The sequence below is a fragment of the Physella acuta genome, unplaced genomic scaffold, assembly GCF_028476545.2.
Source record: "Physella acuta isolate Inbredline_101_S28 unplaced genomic scaffold, ASM2847654v3 ptg000161l, whole genome shotgun sequence".
Classification (NCBI taxonomy): Eukaryota; Metazoa; Mollusca; class Gastropoda; family Physidae; genus Physella; species Physella acuta.
Genome location: NW_026731680.1, coordinates 434,764 through 448,680, shown reverse-complemented (window position 1 = coordinate 448,680; position 13,917 = coordinate 434,764). Strand labels below are relative to the sequence as shown.

Here is a 13,917-nt window from a genome sequence, read left to right as displayed (position 1 = left end):
TTGAATTGCAAGAAAATGACTTCCTTAAAGACACGTTCAAAGAAGGGCGGATGGGTTTTCATACGTTTTTGCACAAGGAAGACTTTCCTAACATTAAAACTTTTGCATCAAAGTACATTTCAGATTTTCGAACATCATACCTGTGTGAACAAACATTTTCAAGAATGAAATACGTTGAGAACAATTTGAGAACAAACCTGGACGTCTGTGGGTGGGGGGTGGACATTTGAAATTGGTATATATTTCTATATAAATTATATTTCGTTGGGGGGGGGGGGTGAGGGGATTTAGACGTTTTGGGAGGGGGGGGGGCGCCACGACCCTGAAGAGATGCCTTAAAGAAACTGTGGCCCCCAACTGATACGTGATAAATAATGCGGCCCTCGGGCTGAAAAGTTTGGAGACCCCTGATTTAAAGGGAATTGCTATTGACAATGGTACATTAACTCTATTTACGTTATAAATTAATAATAATAGGCGTTTATATTCTAAAAGCAGTGGTTCCCAACCTTTTTTTTACTCTAAAGCACATTCTAAAATATCGGTAGGGTGGCACCACCTATTTTAAATCGACAAACTACTTCCATAACTTGTCATTTTCCCATAATTTATTTTCTTTTTTCTTATTTTCTTAAAGTCACAATGTATTAATAAATAATAAACAAAAATGTTTCAAAGTAATAAAATTATTTGGCCTTTTTTTTCAGATTGCATACACACAGAGAAATGTATTTACAAAGCGTAAAGAAAGTAAACAAAACACATACATACAAAGAAAACATTTAATTTAAAAATATAATAAAGTCAATGTGGTCTTTGGCATAATGTTAAAATAATGTTTATTAAAAAATTTTGTCTCTGTCGAATAGTGAGAGGCGGGCACATACGAATCGCTCAGCGGGCACATGGTTGGGAATCCCTGTTCTAAAGTCTTCAATTGTAGCTGTCATTTTAGCAGGTATTTTAACTGAAACAATACAAAAAAAATTGTAATACCAAATATAAAAAAAAAAAAAGTGATGATGGGTTAAAATTCCATTTATTCCGTAAAATTTAAATAATTAACTTAATCTAATTTTCATAAGTTATACTGCTCTAAATTTAATTGAACAGACGTGATCACTTACAATATATATATATATATATATATATATATATATATATATATATATATATATATATATATATATATATATATATATATACATATATATATATATATATATATATATATATATATATATATATACATATATATATATATATATATATATATATATATATATATATATATATATATATATATATATATATATAAAACACGTAGGTACTTTTTAATAATGATTACATTCCGAAATATTGCTGAATTCACGCGGGGGACAATTTGAATGAAACATGCCACGTAATCTCGTCTCTCTTTAGCTGCGACTGGTGCCAATAGTTTTTATTTTTATATTTCACCGCGTCGATACCGAGTATCAATTCCAAATGTTATGGTTGTTGATTTTTAAGACCAGTCTTATTGAAACGTCTAAGGTCTCGGTTGTTTTATTCCGATTTTACTTTATTTAAGAAGATCTTTTACATCAGCTAGAGTTTCTGAAGTTTGTGAATAAATTGATTATCTTGACTTAGGAAATGTATAATATTTAGAAGTTTGTTATAATAAAAATCCGTGTTTAGCATAGTAAAACATTTCGTTTTAGAGTTTATTTTTGTAAAACATAAAAAATTCGAAAATGGAATTTTTAAAATCAAATTCCTTCGTTTTTATTTTCAGTTTATGCGATTTATTATAGTGGCAAGTAACACAGTTAATATGGGTTGTTGTAGTTCAAATAACAGGTTTGTAAAGCGTTTTAGATTTTTTTTTCCTAACGTATTTTATACAATTTGATTTGATATTTTAATATTTTAATATAATATTCTCCCCGAATCAATTATCTAAATATTTAAAATAGATCAAACACTAGGAATCAGATTGTTAAACTTTAATAAACAACAAGTTTTGAGTACAGAAAAACGGTTATCGCTTTCTTGATTTTACTACAGAAATTAAAAAAATAGTAAAAAATATATTTTTCTCAACACAAATAATAAATATACCATCTACGTTTTCAATGGCTTAAACAGTCTTCATCGGTTGGTATCAATTAGATATATTTTACCCCATTAACTTGTAGATTCAAATTCGCTAGTTTCGAATGCCATCGTTTTCACATACCATCGTATTTTTTTATGTGCCTATACCACATAATAATATATAATAGTATGTAATTTAAAATAAAACTTCTAAGCCAATATATACATGTTTTAACAATTTTTCTCAAACTCTTTTACTGAATTAGCAGTGCAAAATATGAAAATATCACGATTGGCAGTTGTCTAAGGTAGGCCTACATGTATTTTACATAATTACATAAATAAATTAATTAATTAAAATTGAAAGATAAGAAAATTCTTAATTGATGATTCAACCAAACCGCTAATCCATATATATATATATATATATATATATATATATATATATATATATATATATATATATATATATATATATATATAAAAGAAAAGAGTGGGTAACGTCAATAACTAGGAAGAGAATCACGCATTTCTTTATAGTTATTTAAATAGTAGTGTATTATTGTGTATTTAAAGAAAATCATTTATTTTCTCCTTTTGAGTTCATTGTTACATACAAGCTTTTTATTAAAACGTTTTTCATGAGTTTAGTTTTCAGTACTTAAAATAAAATTATTTAAAATTAAAAACTATTGCGCACCTGATGAACATAATAAGGCGCGTATAATAGAACGGAATAGTTGGAATAGTTGGATAAGTATGCCTATTTATTTGGACACAATGTTAATTAATTCCTTAAAAAATTATTAGGCTTCCAATTTAGTCACATTTAATGTTAGATTGCATTATTTTCATGTCTTAACCCATGTGCCAACTTTGAAACTAATCTGTCAGCATGAAGTGCTCTAAATTTCGTTCGAGCGTTTCGATCTATGACGACAAATTGAAAGACTGACGACAGACTTGACAAGAAAGCAAGTTAAATAAAAACTTGTAAAAATAGCGATTGAATAGAATTTCGCACAATTACACGAAGTTTCAATTAGCAAAAGTTGAACATGTTTAAGAAACTAAGGCATTGCGAATTTTTAAAAATATATTGTTTACCCGATAATTTCACAGACATACTTGTACAGGGACTTTATATCTTGGACTTTTGCTTGTCAATACTGATTCTTTTTTATTGATAAATTTACTGTAGGGCATTATTTCCACTTTGCATTATAGTATGTGTGTAAATGTGGATCTTGCTGCATGGATTTTTCTGTAAAGAATAGACGCCAGTTGCTGATTTATATATATATATATATATATATATATATATATATATATATATATATATATGTATATATATATATATATATATATATATATATATATATATATGTATATATATATATATATATATATATATATATATATATATATATATATATATATATATGTATATGTATATATATATATATATATATATATATATATATATATATATATATATATATATATATATATATAACATAGCCCTGACTATAGTCGTATATATGTATATACTATTATGTATTGATACATATAATAGTGACGATGAGGCAGCAGCAATATCTCAAGATCTACACAAAATGTGTAAACTTTATGCCCAACTAGCAAATATACAGTGTAAGTAGATTCTAATTCTCTATATAAGTAATCATAATCATAAAACATAGCTCGTTTTCAAATATTTACAAATGATTTATAACGGAATTTACTGATCGGAGTTTTTAATTCATTTTGTGAAATTCGAGTTCATCGATGTTAATCAAATTAACCAATGTATCTTCATGTGGAAAATAATAACATAATTACAACAACCTTTTTTTTGTCAGATACAATTTACTTCATATAAATTAACATAATCTTTATGATTAAAATAGCTTAATAAAACATAACAGCTTAAAGTAGGTGTTGTTAGTGTATGTGAACTTGTATTTTATTTTAATTTTTGCAGATTCTTCTCTAAATTTGGGAGAGTTAAAATGTTCTGCCGTCACTACACCTAAGTGGGTATCATCAAAACCAACTTACAGCAAAAACTTTGAATGGCCGAAATATACAGTGAGCGCATCAAACAGCATCTTCATGATAAACAAACTTAGTATTTAAAGTGTTATTTTTTGTGAAAACTAAAATTCCCATCTAAAGAACGTATATTTAACTAAGATCTAACAAGAAAATCTTGACTTTAAGAAAAATTGTTTACAAAATGTATTGTTTATCTGTTTTTGTGCAACTGTTAAATGTATATGTTACTCATAATTTTGCCAATCATATAATCTTCCATTAAATTTCATTATTATTTTACGATATCTCTTCAGTTAATTTTTTCATGAGAAAAACAAACAATACTATAAGAGCTAATAATCAGAAATACATTTGTTTTTTTTTCTTCAAAGAATGTAAATGTAACAATGTCTTTTTTTTTACAGAAAATAGTCTGTATCTTGAAATATTATTCGTGATATATTTTTCAATATGGTGTGTTTTGTTATTCAATAAATTCCATAGATGTTGCCTAATAAAGGTCAGCACAGTAACATAACAGTTGAAAGAGAAGAAGAAATGTATGAAAGCATTCAAGTTACAAGGGGGTACCTCTTTGGTATGAAGAATCTTGTATCTTCTTACTTTCAGTATGTTCAATATATATAATACATAAATATATATGTATAATATATATATATAAATATATATATATATATATATATATATATATATATATATATATATATATATACATATATATTTGTATATATATATTTGTATATATATATTTGTATATATATATATATATATATATATATATATATATATATATATATATATATATATATATATATATACTGTGTTTTAATAAAATGAGTACCCATTTTTATCAATATCAATGATTCAGGTGGCCCTGTGTCTTCTGTATACAAAGAGGTTAACATTATTTGTATACGTTTTTATTTTCCCCGACTAGAGTCAAGTGTCTATCAGAGCAGGATCTATTATTAGACTTCCTATAGTGTTGTGCCGGGAACCTAGCTCGTGACACTTTGTGTTTGTGATTTTGAGATCCTTATCGACCTGTTGTTTTTTGATGTTTCATATAACTAAAATGATCAAGTTGTGATTTTCAGGTCTCAGTGTAGAGTCAACTGCCCCTCGAAATATTGATGACAGGTTTAATCCGGCTGGAAAGAAAACGTCACTTAACACAATTAAAAAGACAAGTCAATTTCTGTTTAAGTCATCTGATCAAATAATATTACCTAACTGCTGTTATACTGGTGAGTTTGTATGTTTGTTTAATTGTCTGTTGTGTTGATACGTAGTTCTGAATCCACCAGTCAAAGAGCACAACGTTCTTTTTCAAAATCTCTATCGTGTGATATTTTTAGAAGACTTGTACGTGGAAAGAAAAGCTCCCTGTTCATGCTTAAAGATGAAGTAGAGTTTCTTGACTTTGATATAAATGGATGGTGCTGTCACCCTCCTTAACTCTCCCCAACTTGAGTCGGGTACCTAAATGACCTGTGTGAACTCAGGGACATCCTACAGTGCCTAATCTGGACCGAGTTCCGAACTCGAGACCTTCAGGATAGTAGCCAAACGTTCTACACTACGTCGTACCATTTTAAGTCTTGTAGAATAATGCATAAGATTGGTGTCTGTAAATTGTTTGAAATTGAAATTTATTTTCATTTGCTTCAGGTCGGTTCACTTGTTGTCTTCGACTAAGAGGTCAAGTCATATTTAGAGAACCGGAAGGATCCGTCCAGGATCTGCACAAGACACGTCCAGTAGCCGTCCAGGATCCATTTATCGGCGCCATCGTTTCATGTCTACAATTAGAAGATCCCAAACTTTGTAACATGTTTGTAGTTGATGGTAAAGATGTAGTATGGAGAGTAGAGGCTAATGTAGAGCAACGATGGATAACAAAAAAATGATATTATAATGCAATTTAAACCGTGTGCATGCAAACATGTTATTGTATTACAATTTTAAATTCTCACTGGTGTAGTTTTTTAAATAAAAGTTTCCTTTTTTTTAACAATGAATCATTGCAATACAAATATGTACGTCTTCAATTATTCTCTAAGCATTTAAAATAAATTTGACTTAATTTTAACAAGATAAATAATCATTAATTTTAATTTTTCGACATAGCTTTAGAAAATAAGTAGAATTTTCGTTTCAAAATGTATGTTACATCTTTAGAAGTGGATGTTGTAAATGTATATTAAAGTAAATTAAACTTTTTTAACAATGTGTTTTTAACAGCTTATCATTAATTTTCTTGAATACGTGTAATTGTTTTTTTTTTAAATTATTCTATTTTTTAAATATTTACAATAATTGAAATGATTTGTTCCACACATAGAGAATGCTTGCAAAAGAGATTAACGTAGAAAAACTTTTGGATATTAAAATCTATCCTAATATATAAAAGGCCATGTGCGCTCTTCTCTCTCTCTCTCTGTCCGCAAAATATTTTCGCCGGACATCACGTCAGAATCGGCAGCGATATATCGAGAACATTTTACGGACTTTTGTTGAAAATAATATGTTAGATGTTTTAAATGTATAACCACAATTTTATTTAAAGAAGAAAAATAAAAAATAAAGGCGTATTCGAATGTAGAGAAACAGTATTATTTATGCAACCGGAAAAGCATTTATAGATGTGAAAAAGAACGCATAAAACTGTGACGTCACTAATGTTTATACATTAACTAATGACGTCATCTGCCGTGTTTACAATAAAAAGAAATGAACTATTTCATTCAAATTTGATTTAGATCTACGTACACTATGAAATGTATACAATACAATTTTTCCGGCCTAAACTCATAAAATTTATTTTATTTATTTGGATTCTAGATCTAGAGATTCTAGATCTAGAATCTAGACTAAATCTAAATCTACGCAATAACTAGACGTAGACGCTAAGATCTAGATTTAGACTCTAACTTCTCTAAAATCTATTCCAAAAATAAATTTCTATATTAGGACTAAACTATTTCAAGACTTATTTATTTTATACAAAATCTTTGTTTGGAACTGGCTAATTTGGGATAAAAAAATTAATTTGAAAGAATAGGCATATTCGCGTAAGTTAAGATTTTAAAATACGTGTTTCATTCTCCGTATTTTATAAGGTGCCTAAATAGCGGAGATGTTAGTGTACTATAAACCACGCAGGTGGTGCGGGTTCGAGACACGCCAACTCAACTTGGTTAATGTATTTTTTTATTATGCTCGGGCTAAACTTAAAAAAAAAAAACTGTTAGCATTCTAGATCTAGATCTAGATTGTCGGGTGTCCGATAGGGCACTTCCCGGCGCCGCAGGCGTTTCAAATTTGGCAGGATCTTGCCTTGGGGCGACAGAACACGGGGGCCGGTTAGCCGCAAAGTCTACGATGAGGGGGTCGAAACTGACCTCGACTGACCGGTGCCTTATATGAGCTATAAATCGAAAAAAAATGTCCACGGAGGAACCTCTTCATAACTCTTGAGGTCGTAGACAGACCCTCGGGGGAATTAATTAAGCATTCAAATTCTCAATGTTTTCGAAAGCCTAAGCGAAGCTAGGCAGCATACCCAGTAACATAATAGTGTGAATACTTCACTTTGCTACAAAATACATTATTGTAGTTTATCTGCAATAAAATAATTATGTTAATGGTTATTTTGAAAACACATTAAATCAAATGTGGACATCTCTCATTATTAAAACTACTTCGAAAAATGCTCTCCCTCTACACGCACACACACACGCACACACACACACACACACACACACACACACAGACACACACATATTTATTAAACACCCAGCCCACACCCTAATGTAAAAGCTTCTCAACTTCGCAGTTTACAAAATATGTAATGATGCTAAAAGATAGCCAAAAAATATAATATATTGACTAAAATTAGCTGTTAATTGTCCAGATATTAAAAATAAAGTAGTATTCTGTCATTAAAAACAGAAGTCTCTTGATGTTTTGCTAGTGTTGGTTGTTTTTTTTTTTTGTTTAAGATTTAAAATATATATATTTCTTTCAGTGGGCAGTGGGTTGGGGTCCTTGCACAGCCCCTCCCCCCCAACACACACATATAATATAATAAAAGGAATATTAAATGTTATTAAAATTGAATTCATTTCCTTTCTTGTAAATCCCACCCAAAAATGCCACGCCAATCTCAAGAGCAAAATTTCCGAAAGAAACCCTAATTTAAGTAACCGCCACCAAAGTAAATACAAGTAAAAGATTTATTTGATTATTTTTATTTGATTTGTAACCAAAGTCTACTATACATGATACGTTTCTATTTGATAATTTTTTTAAAACTAATTATACATTTGCTTTTTTTTTCTTAACTGGGCAAGCTTGCGTACACTCATTAAGAAAGCAGATTTTATTTTGTTCAAGTATAGTTAACAAATTCTATTTTAAAGATTCAAAATACGTGTATGCCAGTCTAATAAAAAAATTTAGTGACGCGTTTATTCGCATTAACACGCAGCAGATAGCCGGATCTAAAAATAGAACGTTTACTAATGCGAACGGGGATTCCATAGGGTCGTTGTGGTAGTTCAGCCTTAAGAGTTTTCGTTCATTCAGGAGTTTAATATTCCGTGTTTCACACCCAGATTGTTAGCTGCTGAGCTCCCAAGTAGTAAGTAAATGTAATTAAATGTAAGTAAATGTAAGTAAATGTTAGTAAATGTAAATATACGTGATTGTCAGCTAATTAGTAGTGCGTGTGTATTGTGTGTTGTGTAGTGTGTATTGTTTCTGTGTGTAGTGTGTAGTATGAAATGTGCAACGTTTATGGACAGATGTTATGTGTTATGCTTTGCATTTGTTAAAAACAAAATTTCTTTTCAATTTAGTTTATAACAGTAGATATGCCCTTATGGCGCCATTAGGAATTTATTTTAAAAAATATATTGTTGGTTGTAAAAACATTATTGTGATTCAAAACATAGTAGTTGGGTATAACATACAAATCCGTCGAATATAAGTCTATAAGACACTATAAGTAGTAATACCTATACGTTTTTATTGTTTACAAAGATAAAGTTATGTCACGTGAAGATACCCATATGCTTGATGTCCACTGGATGGCGGCTGAATGGGTCAGTTATCAAAAGAAGTTCCAGGGAAAAACAATAGGTGAGTTTCGAAATTTCACTTTTTCGTGGCAAATACATTGTTACATGATTTGTGGCTGTTTTATATATAAATATATATTACTATACACACACACCCATATATATATATATATATATATATATATATATATGATATATATATATATATATATATATATATATATATATATATATATATATATATATATATATATATATATATATTTATATTTATTTAAATATTTATATATAATAGTATGTATAGAGTATTTATATATATGTATATGTATATATATATATATATATATATATATATATATATATATATATATATATATATATATATATATATATATGTATATATATATATATATGCCAATATTCCCATATACATTATACGTTTTATATAAATACAGAAAACTCAGATAAAACATATTTTTTTAGTTTAAGGCATTGACTGAAATAGCTACGAGTGCCTCTTTTCAAACTAAATTGACAAAATGATAATTTGTATATGGCAATTAATTTTCAGCATATATTGACGTAAGCTATCTCGAGTTTGAAGACAGGAAAACTACAGTTGTTGGTGATTCTAGAACCTCAAGTGAACTACAAGGGAAAGAAATACAAGTAATATTGTTCATATTTTTACAATTTAAAATTATATTACATTTTTGTCTGTACTGAAGACAATGATTTAAGATCGTACTTAAGTCGGTATGGGACGGATTGGCCTAGCGGTAGAGAGCTAGACCTCTAATCCGTAAGTCTTGTTCAAGCCAAATTGACCGTCCCTGAGTCCACCCAGCTCTGTTGGGTACCTAACTCACTCTAGGAGAAGTAAAGGCGGCTGGGCAAAGTGCTGACAACACTATGCCTTCATAATCCGAGGTCACAGAAACAAGTGAACTCTACTTCACTTGCCCATAGACCGTCAGGTTTTGAAGGGGAACTTTACTGCTTAAAAGTTGGTAGGCAGGCAATAGTATGTGGCGCAAGATTCATCGGCTTATTTACCTTGTGTATTAAATATATATTTTAAAAAATATCTTAAACTCTGTTATAGACTGAATTCATTTGAATTTTTTAAGAAATTAGACTAATTAAAACCTGTGTAATACTATTTGCAATTTTAAAAAGGTAGTTTTGAACCATGTTTTTGTGTCCTTGAAATATCATGATTTTACTTACTTCACAAATTCGTATGCTAGTGCAAACACTGAAAGTTGAGTGTAACAGTCATATTTTGCTCACCATTGACAGGTTGGGGTAGTATACGCACCACATCATAAAGACAGGAGAACCAAGTTAAATGTGGTATTAAGCCCTCAGAAAACAACTGAGATCACTGTGTTCAGGGGCGGAGTCCGAGGTAGGTTTAAAGAAATGTGTCTATCTACATTGTTAGGGCATAAGGCCTTGAAATGTGATCTATAGAGACTAAATTGTTTTGTGATTTAGCTTCTAGGTGGAGTAAGTACTATTAACATATGGATTTATTAAACACCCTTAAATATTATAAATAAATTTCAAAATTTGAAAGATTGTGTCTACCAAAAAAAAAAAGTCAGTTCAAGTTAAGTAGAGTGTAGTATGAAGCTAAACTTCGGATAAAAATGCCATATTTAAAAGTTAGTGGTCATGGTAATGAGGATTATAAACTTTAACCTTACTTTAGTATCATATAAATAGTATTATTGCTATACTTTTTTTAGACAAAGAACATTTTGATAATTGTTGAGTAAGCAAATATCATAAACACTTTTAAAACATTCTTTTATTTTCTAAATTTTTCAATGCTTGTATTGATACAACCTTAGTGTTTATTATCCCCGAATCGTTACCAAATATACCAAATGGTACACGAATTATTACTTAATATAATCTAAAGTGAATATTGTTTTGTATTCACTACAGGCTTAGACGAGTGTATACAGCTTCACTTTGATGAATACACAGACTATTCACTGAATTGTTGGGAGGATTTCTATGAAAAAAGAGAGCAGCTTCGACAAATCCGTGTAAGAGATGTTGAGATTCCGGACAGGATGTTCAACAAAAATCATGCCCATGCCATAGTGACACCTATTCAGCAACACAGTAGCAGTAAGTACTAGCAGTAAACCCGTACACTTTTCAATCCATGGAACAGTCAATTGTGTTCTTTTAATCTGTTTTACCAAAGCCAAAATTTCAAGTATAAATTTAGAGAGAGGATTTTTTTAACATTCTGGCATATCCGAGCCAGTCGATTAATTGGGACAATTCCGGCATACGGAAATTTTACTCTGAATGTAACACATAATCTTTTTGCAGCCAGCTCCACCAGAAAATTTAATTTTAATCTCATTTACGATCCTACTCCCCTAAAAATATCAACGCAAAAAGAACAAATTGCATTATTTTAAAAGCAGTTTACTGGTTATTTTTTTAAAACTTTGAGTGATTTTATTATTAATTTGTATTACATTAAAACTGTATTAATTACAACTATTTTAAATTCCTTTACCGGTAGCTTTTAAAAATATCTGGATTTGTTTATTCATATACTTAACACCATAAAAATTACAATTGTTTAATTTTTCTAGAAACGTTCGTCAAGAAACTCAAATTGAAAGGTAAGGTCGAGATCAGGTTTACAGATATGAAACAAGTTTCTGTAAATATCGGAGACATTGTGTCTGATCTAAAAAACTTGTACAGGAGAAACCAACCTTCAGACCTGTCCATGGTCTCCGTCTCCAGGTCTAAATCTGTCAAATGGGAAATGGAACTCAAAGTGGAACAAAAATGGGAAGTCGACGCCAGAGTAACCTTTCCTAACCTTAAAAAATAGCTTGAGAATATTTACTTGTTTAAGATCGCAATTTTTCTGTTTGCATTTTTAAAAGAATAGGTTACTCGATAAGTAGTGTAATTGAAAACTAAGACCATTCTTCTAAATTTAAGAACTACTCAAATTACGAAGATTATGTCTATTTTTAAATGTGTGTGTCTTTAAAGCTGTTTAACTATAAAGATTTAGATTTATTATTGAAGCACATTTATTTATGTATATAGCTACAGTAAGTTTATACTGAAATTATTTTATTTTATTGTGTATGACCAACACACATCTGATTCACGTAAGTAACTTAACTGTTCTTAACTGAAGTCAAAAGGGACATAGACGTATGAAACCAAATTTAATATAAAATATAATTTGATATTAAAGGTTGATACCCTACATTACACACTGTTACAGTACACACTGTGTCCACTACTAACTACAAAAAACACATTTACAACGAAGTGCAATACATATTGCACATTATACTAGCACACTGCAAAAGAAACAAGGAATTTCTTTTACCATTCCTTGTCTGCTAAATCTGTATTGTTCGCGCTTAAAAAGTTGCATTTTATTAAAGCAAAGTCTGCCACATATTACGTCGTGATATTGTATTGATATTAATTAACTACAACTTTTTATAAAATATACTTTAAATGCTATTTTGCTGTGTATTAATTTTATTGAGTTTTTTATCATTGGGTATTTGAATGTTTTACACTGTGCAAGTTTGTTGAGTTTTGACTTGATTACTCCATTTGTTCGATGTTTAGAATTGAAAACTACTGCCATTTTTATTTAACTATATTTTTGCTTCAATAATTATGTATAATGAACAAACAATAAAATTAACAACAGTCATGAATTGAATGAGCATGGATATTAAGTTGTGATCATGTCAAAACATCAAATGCTGTTTTTTTTTTAATTTGGTGATATATTCTTCTCATTCCAAATGTTATTCAATCAAAAACAATAAACAAAACTCCAAAACTCAGAGTATTCTCAGTTTTATTTTATTTTTATTTTGTGTGTGTGCCGTAATGCATGTGAAGCTAACAGTGTGTCACTGTCTCCAATCAGATGTATATCAACAATTTAAATAATAAACGACTTTGTAATTTGTTGGGTGTCAAACTATGGTTGATGAAGATGTGACAGCAGGAAGTGTAAAGTTATTGTCTGTGTTTGCAGGGATTGGAAAAATAGTACTAGGTTAATATAAGTATAATCAACTATTGTCAAAGATAGCTATATTATTAGACTAATCCTGGCTTCGAGACAATAAACACTTATCCACATCCATACATTATTCATTGCATCATCCACAATAATACAGTTTATTATTGTATAATCCACATCCATATAATTTATCATTGCATTATCCCCATCCATACAGTTCATCATAAGGACGTTATAAGGACACGAGATATCGATCCGAACTCGACATTTTCGGAGTAGTAATCGCGTTATAGTTACTACACGTCTTTTTAAATCTGTACTACTAAAAGTTATATCTTAATAATCGTTCGGGGAAGGCGCGTCAAAATCAACAACTATACATACTGTATCATTTCATTGTCTGGGCTGGCGAAAGTTTGTATACGTCTAACTCAGGGGTCTCCAAACTTTCCAGTCCGAGGGCCGCATTAACTATCGAATTTCAGTTTGGGGGCCAGGTTCTTTCAGGCATGTATTTGATTTTTCTGGGCAAAGTTCCTCAGCCATCACTAACAAACGTGGACGAAAAGATCTCCGCGGGCCAGATGAAAGGACTTCGCGGGCCGCATTCGGCCCACGGGCCGTAGTTTGGATACCTCTGTC

The 13,917-nt window shown here is 29.9% G+C and overlaps 2 protein-coding genes across 3 annotated transcripts; both read left to right on the top strand.

Moving 5' to 3' along the window:
* Positions 1-1,535: 1,535 nt before the first annotated feature.
* Positions 1,536-6,322, top strand: LOC131935870 (uncharacterized). Its single transcript, XM_059292590.1, has 8 exons — positions 1,536-1,604; positions 1,781-1,845; positions 2,349-2,390; positions 3,659-3,735; positions 4,067-4,173; positions 4,624-4,717; positions 5,238-5,387; positions 5,812-6,322. The coding sequence occupies exons 2-8, from the start codon at positions 1,784-1,786 to the stop codon at positions 6,048-6,050; spliced, it is 771 nt and encodes a 256-aa protein (XP_059148573.1). The 5' UTR covers positions 1,536-1,604; positions 1,781-1,783; the 3' UTR covers positions 6,051-6,322.
* Positions 6,323-8,690: 2,368 nt separating this feature from the next.
* On the top strand, positions 8,691-13,075 carry LOC131935824 (uncharacterized). Of its 2 annotated transcripts, none has more exons than XM_059292491.1 (6): positions 8,691-8,785; positions 9,187-9,285; positions 9,796-9,893; positions 10,527-10,635; positions 11,181-11,369; positions 11,852-13,075. In XM_059292491.1, exons 2-6 carry the CDS (start codon positions 9,195-9,197, stop codon positions 12,097-12,099), a joined length of 735 nt encoding a protein of 244 aa, XP_059148474.1. In that variant the 5' UTR covers positions 8,691-8,785; positions 9,187-9,194; the 3' UTR covers positions 12,100-13,075. The 2 variants fall into 2 exon arrangements, with proteins under 2 accessions (XP_059148474.1, XP_059148475.1); XM_059292492.1 differs by having other exon boundaries at positions 8,733-8,805.
* Positions 13,076-13,917: the final 842 nt, after the last annotated feature.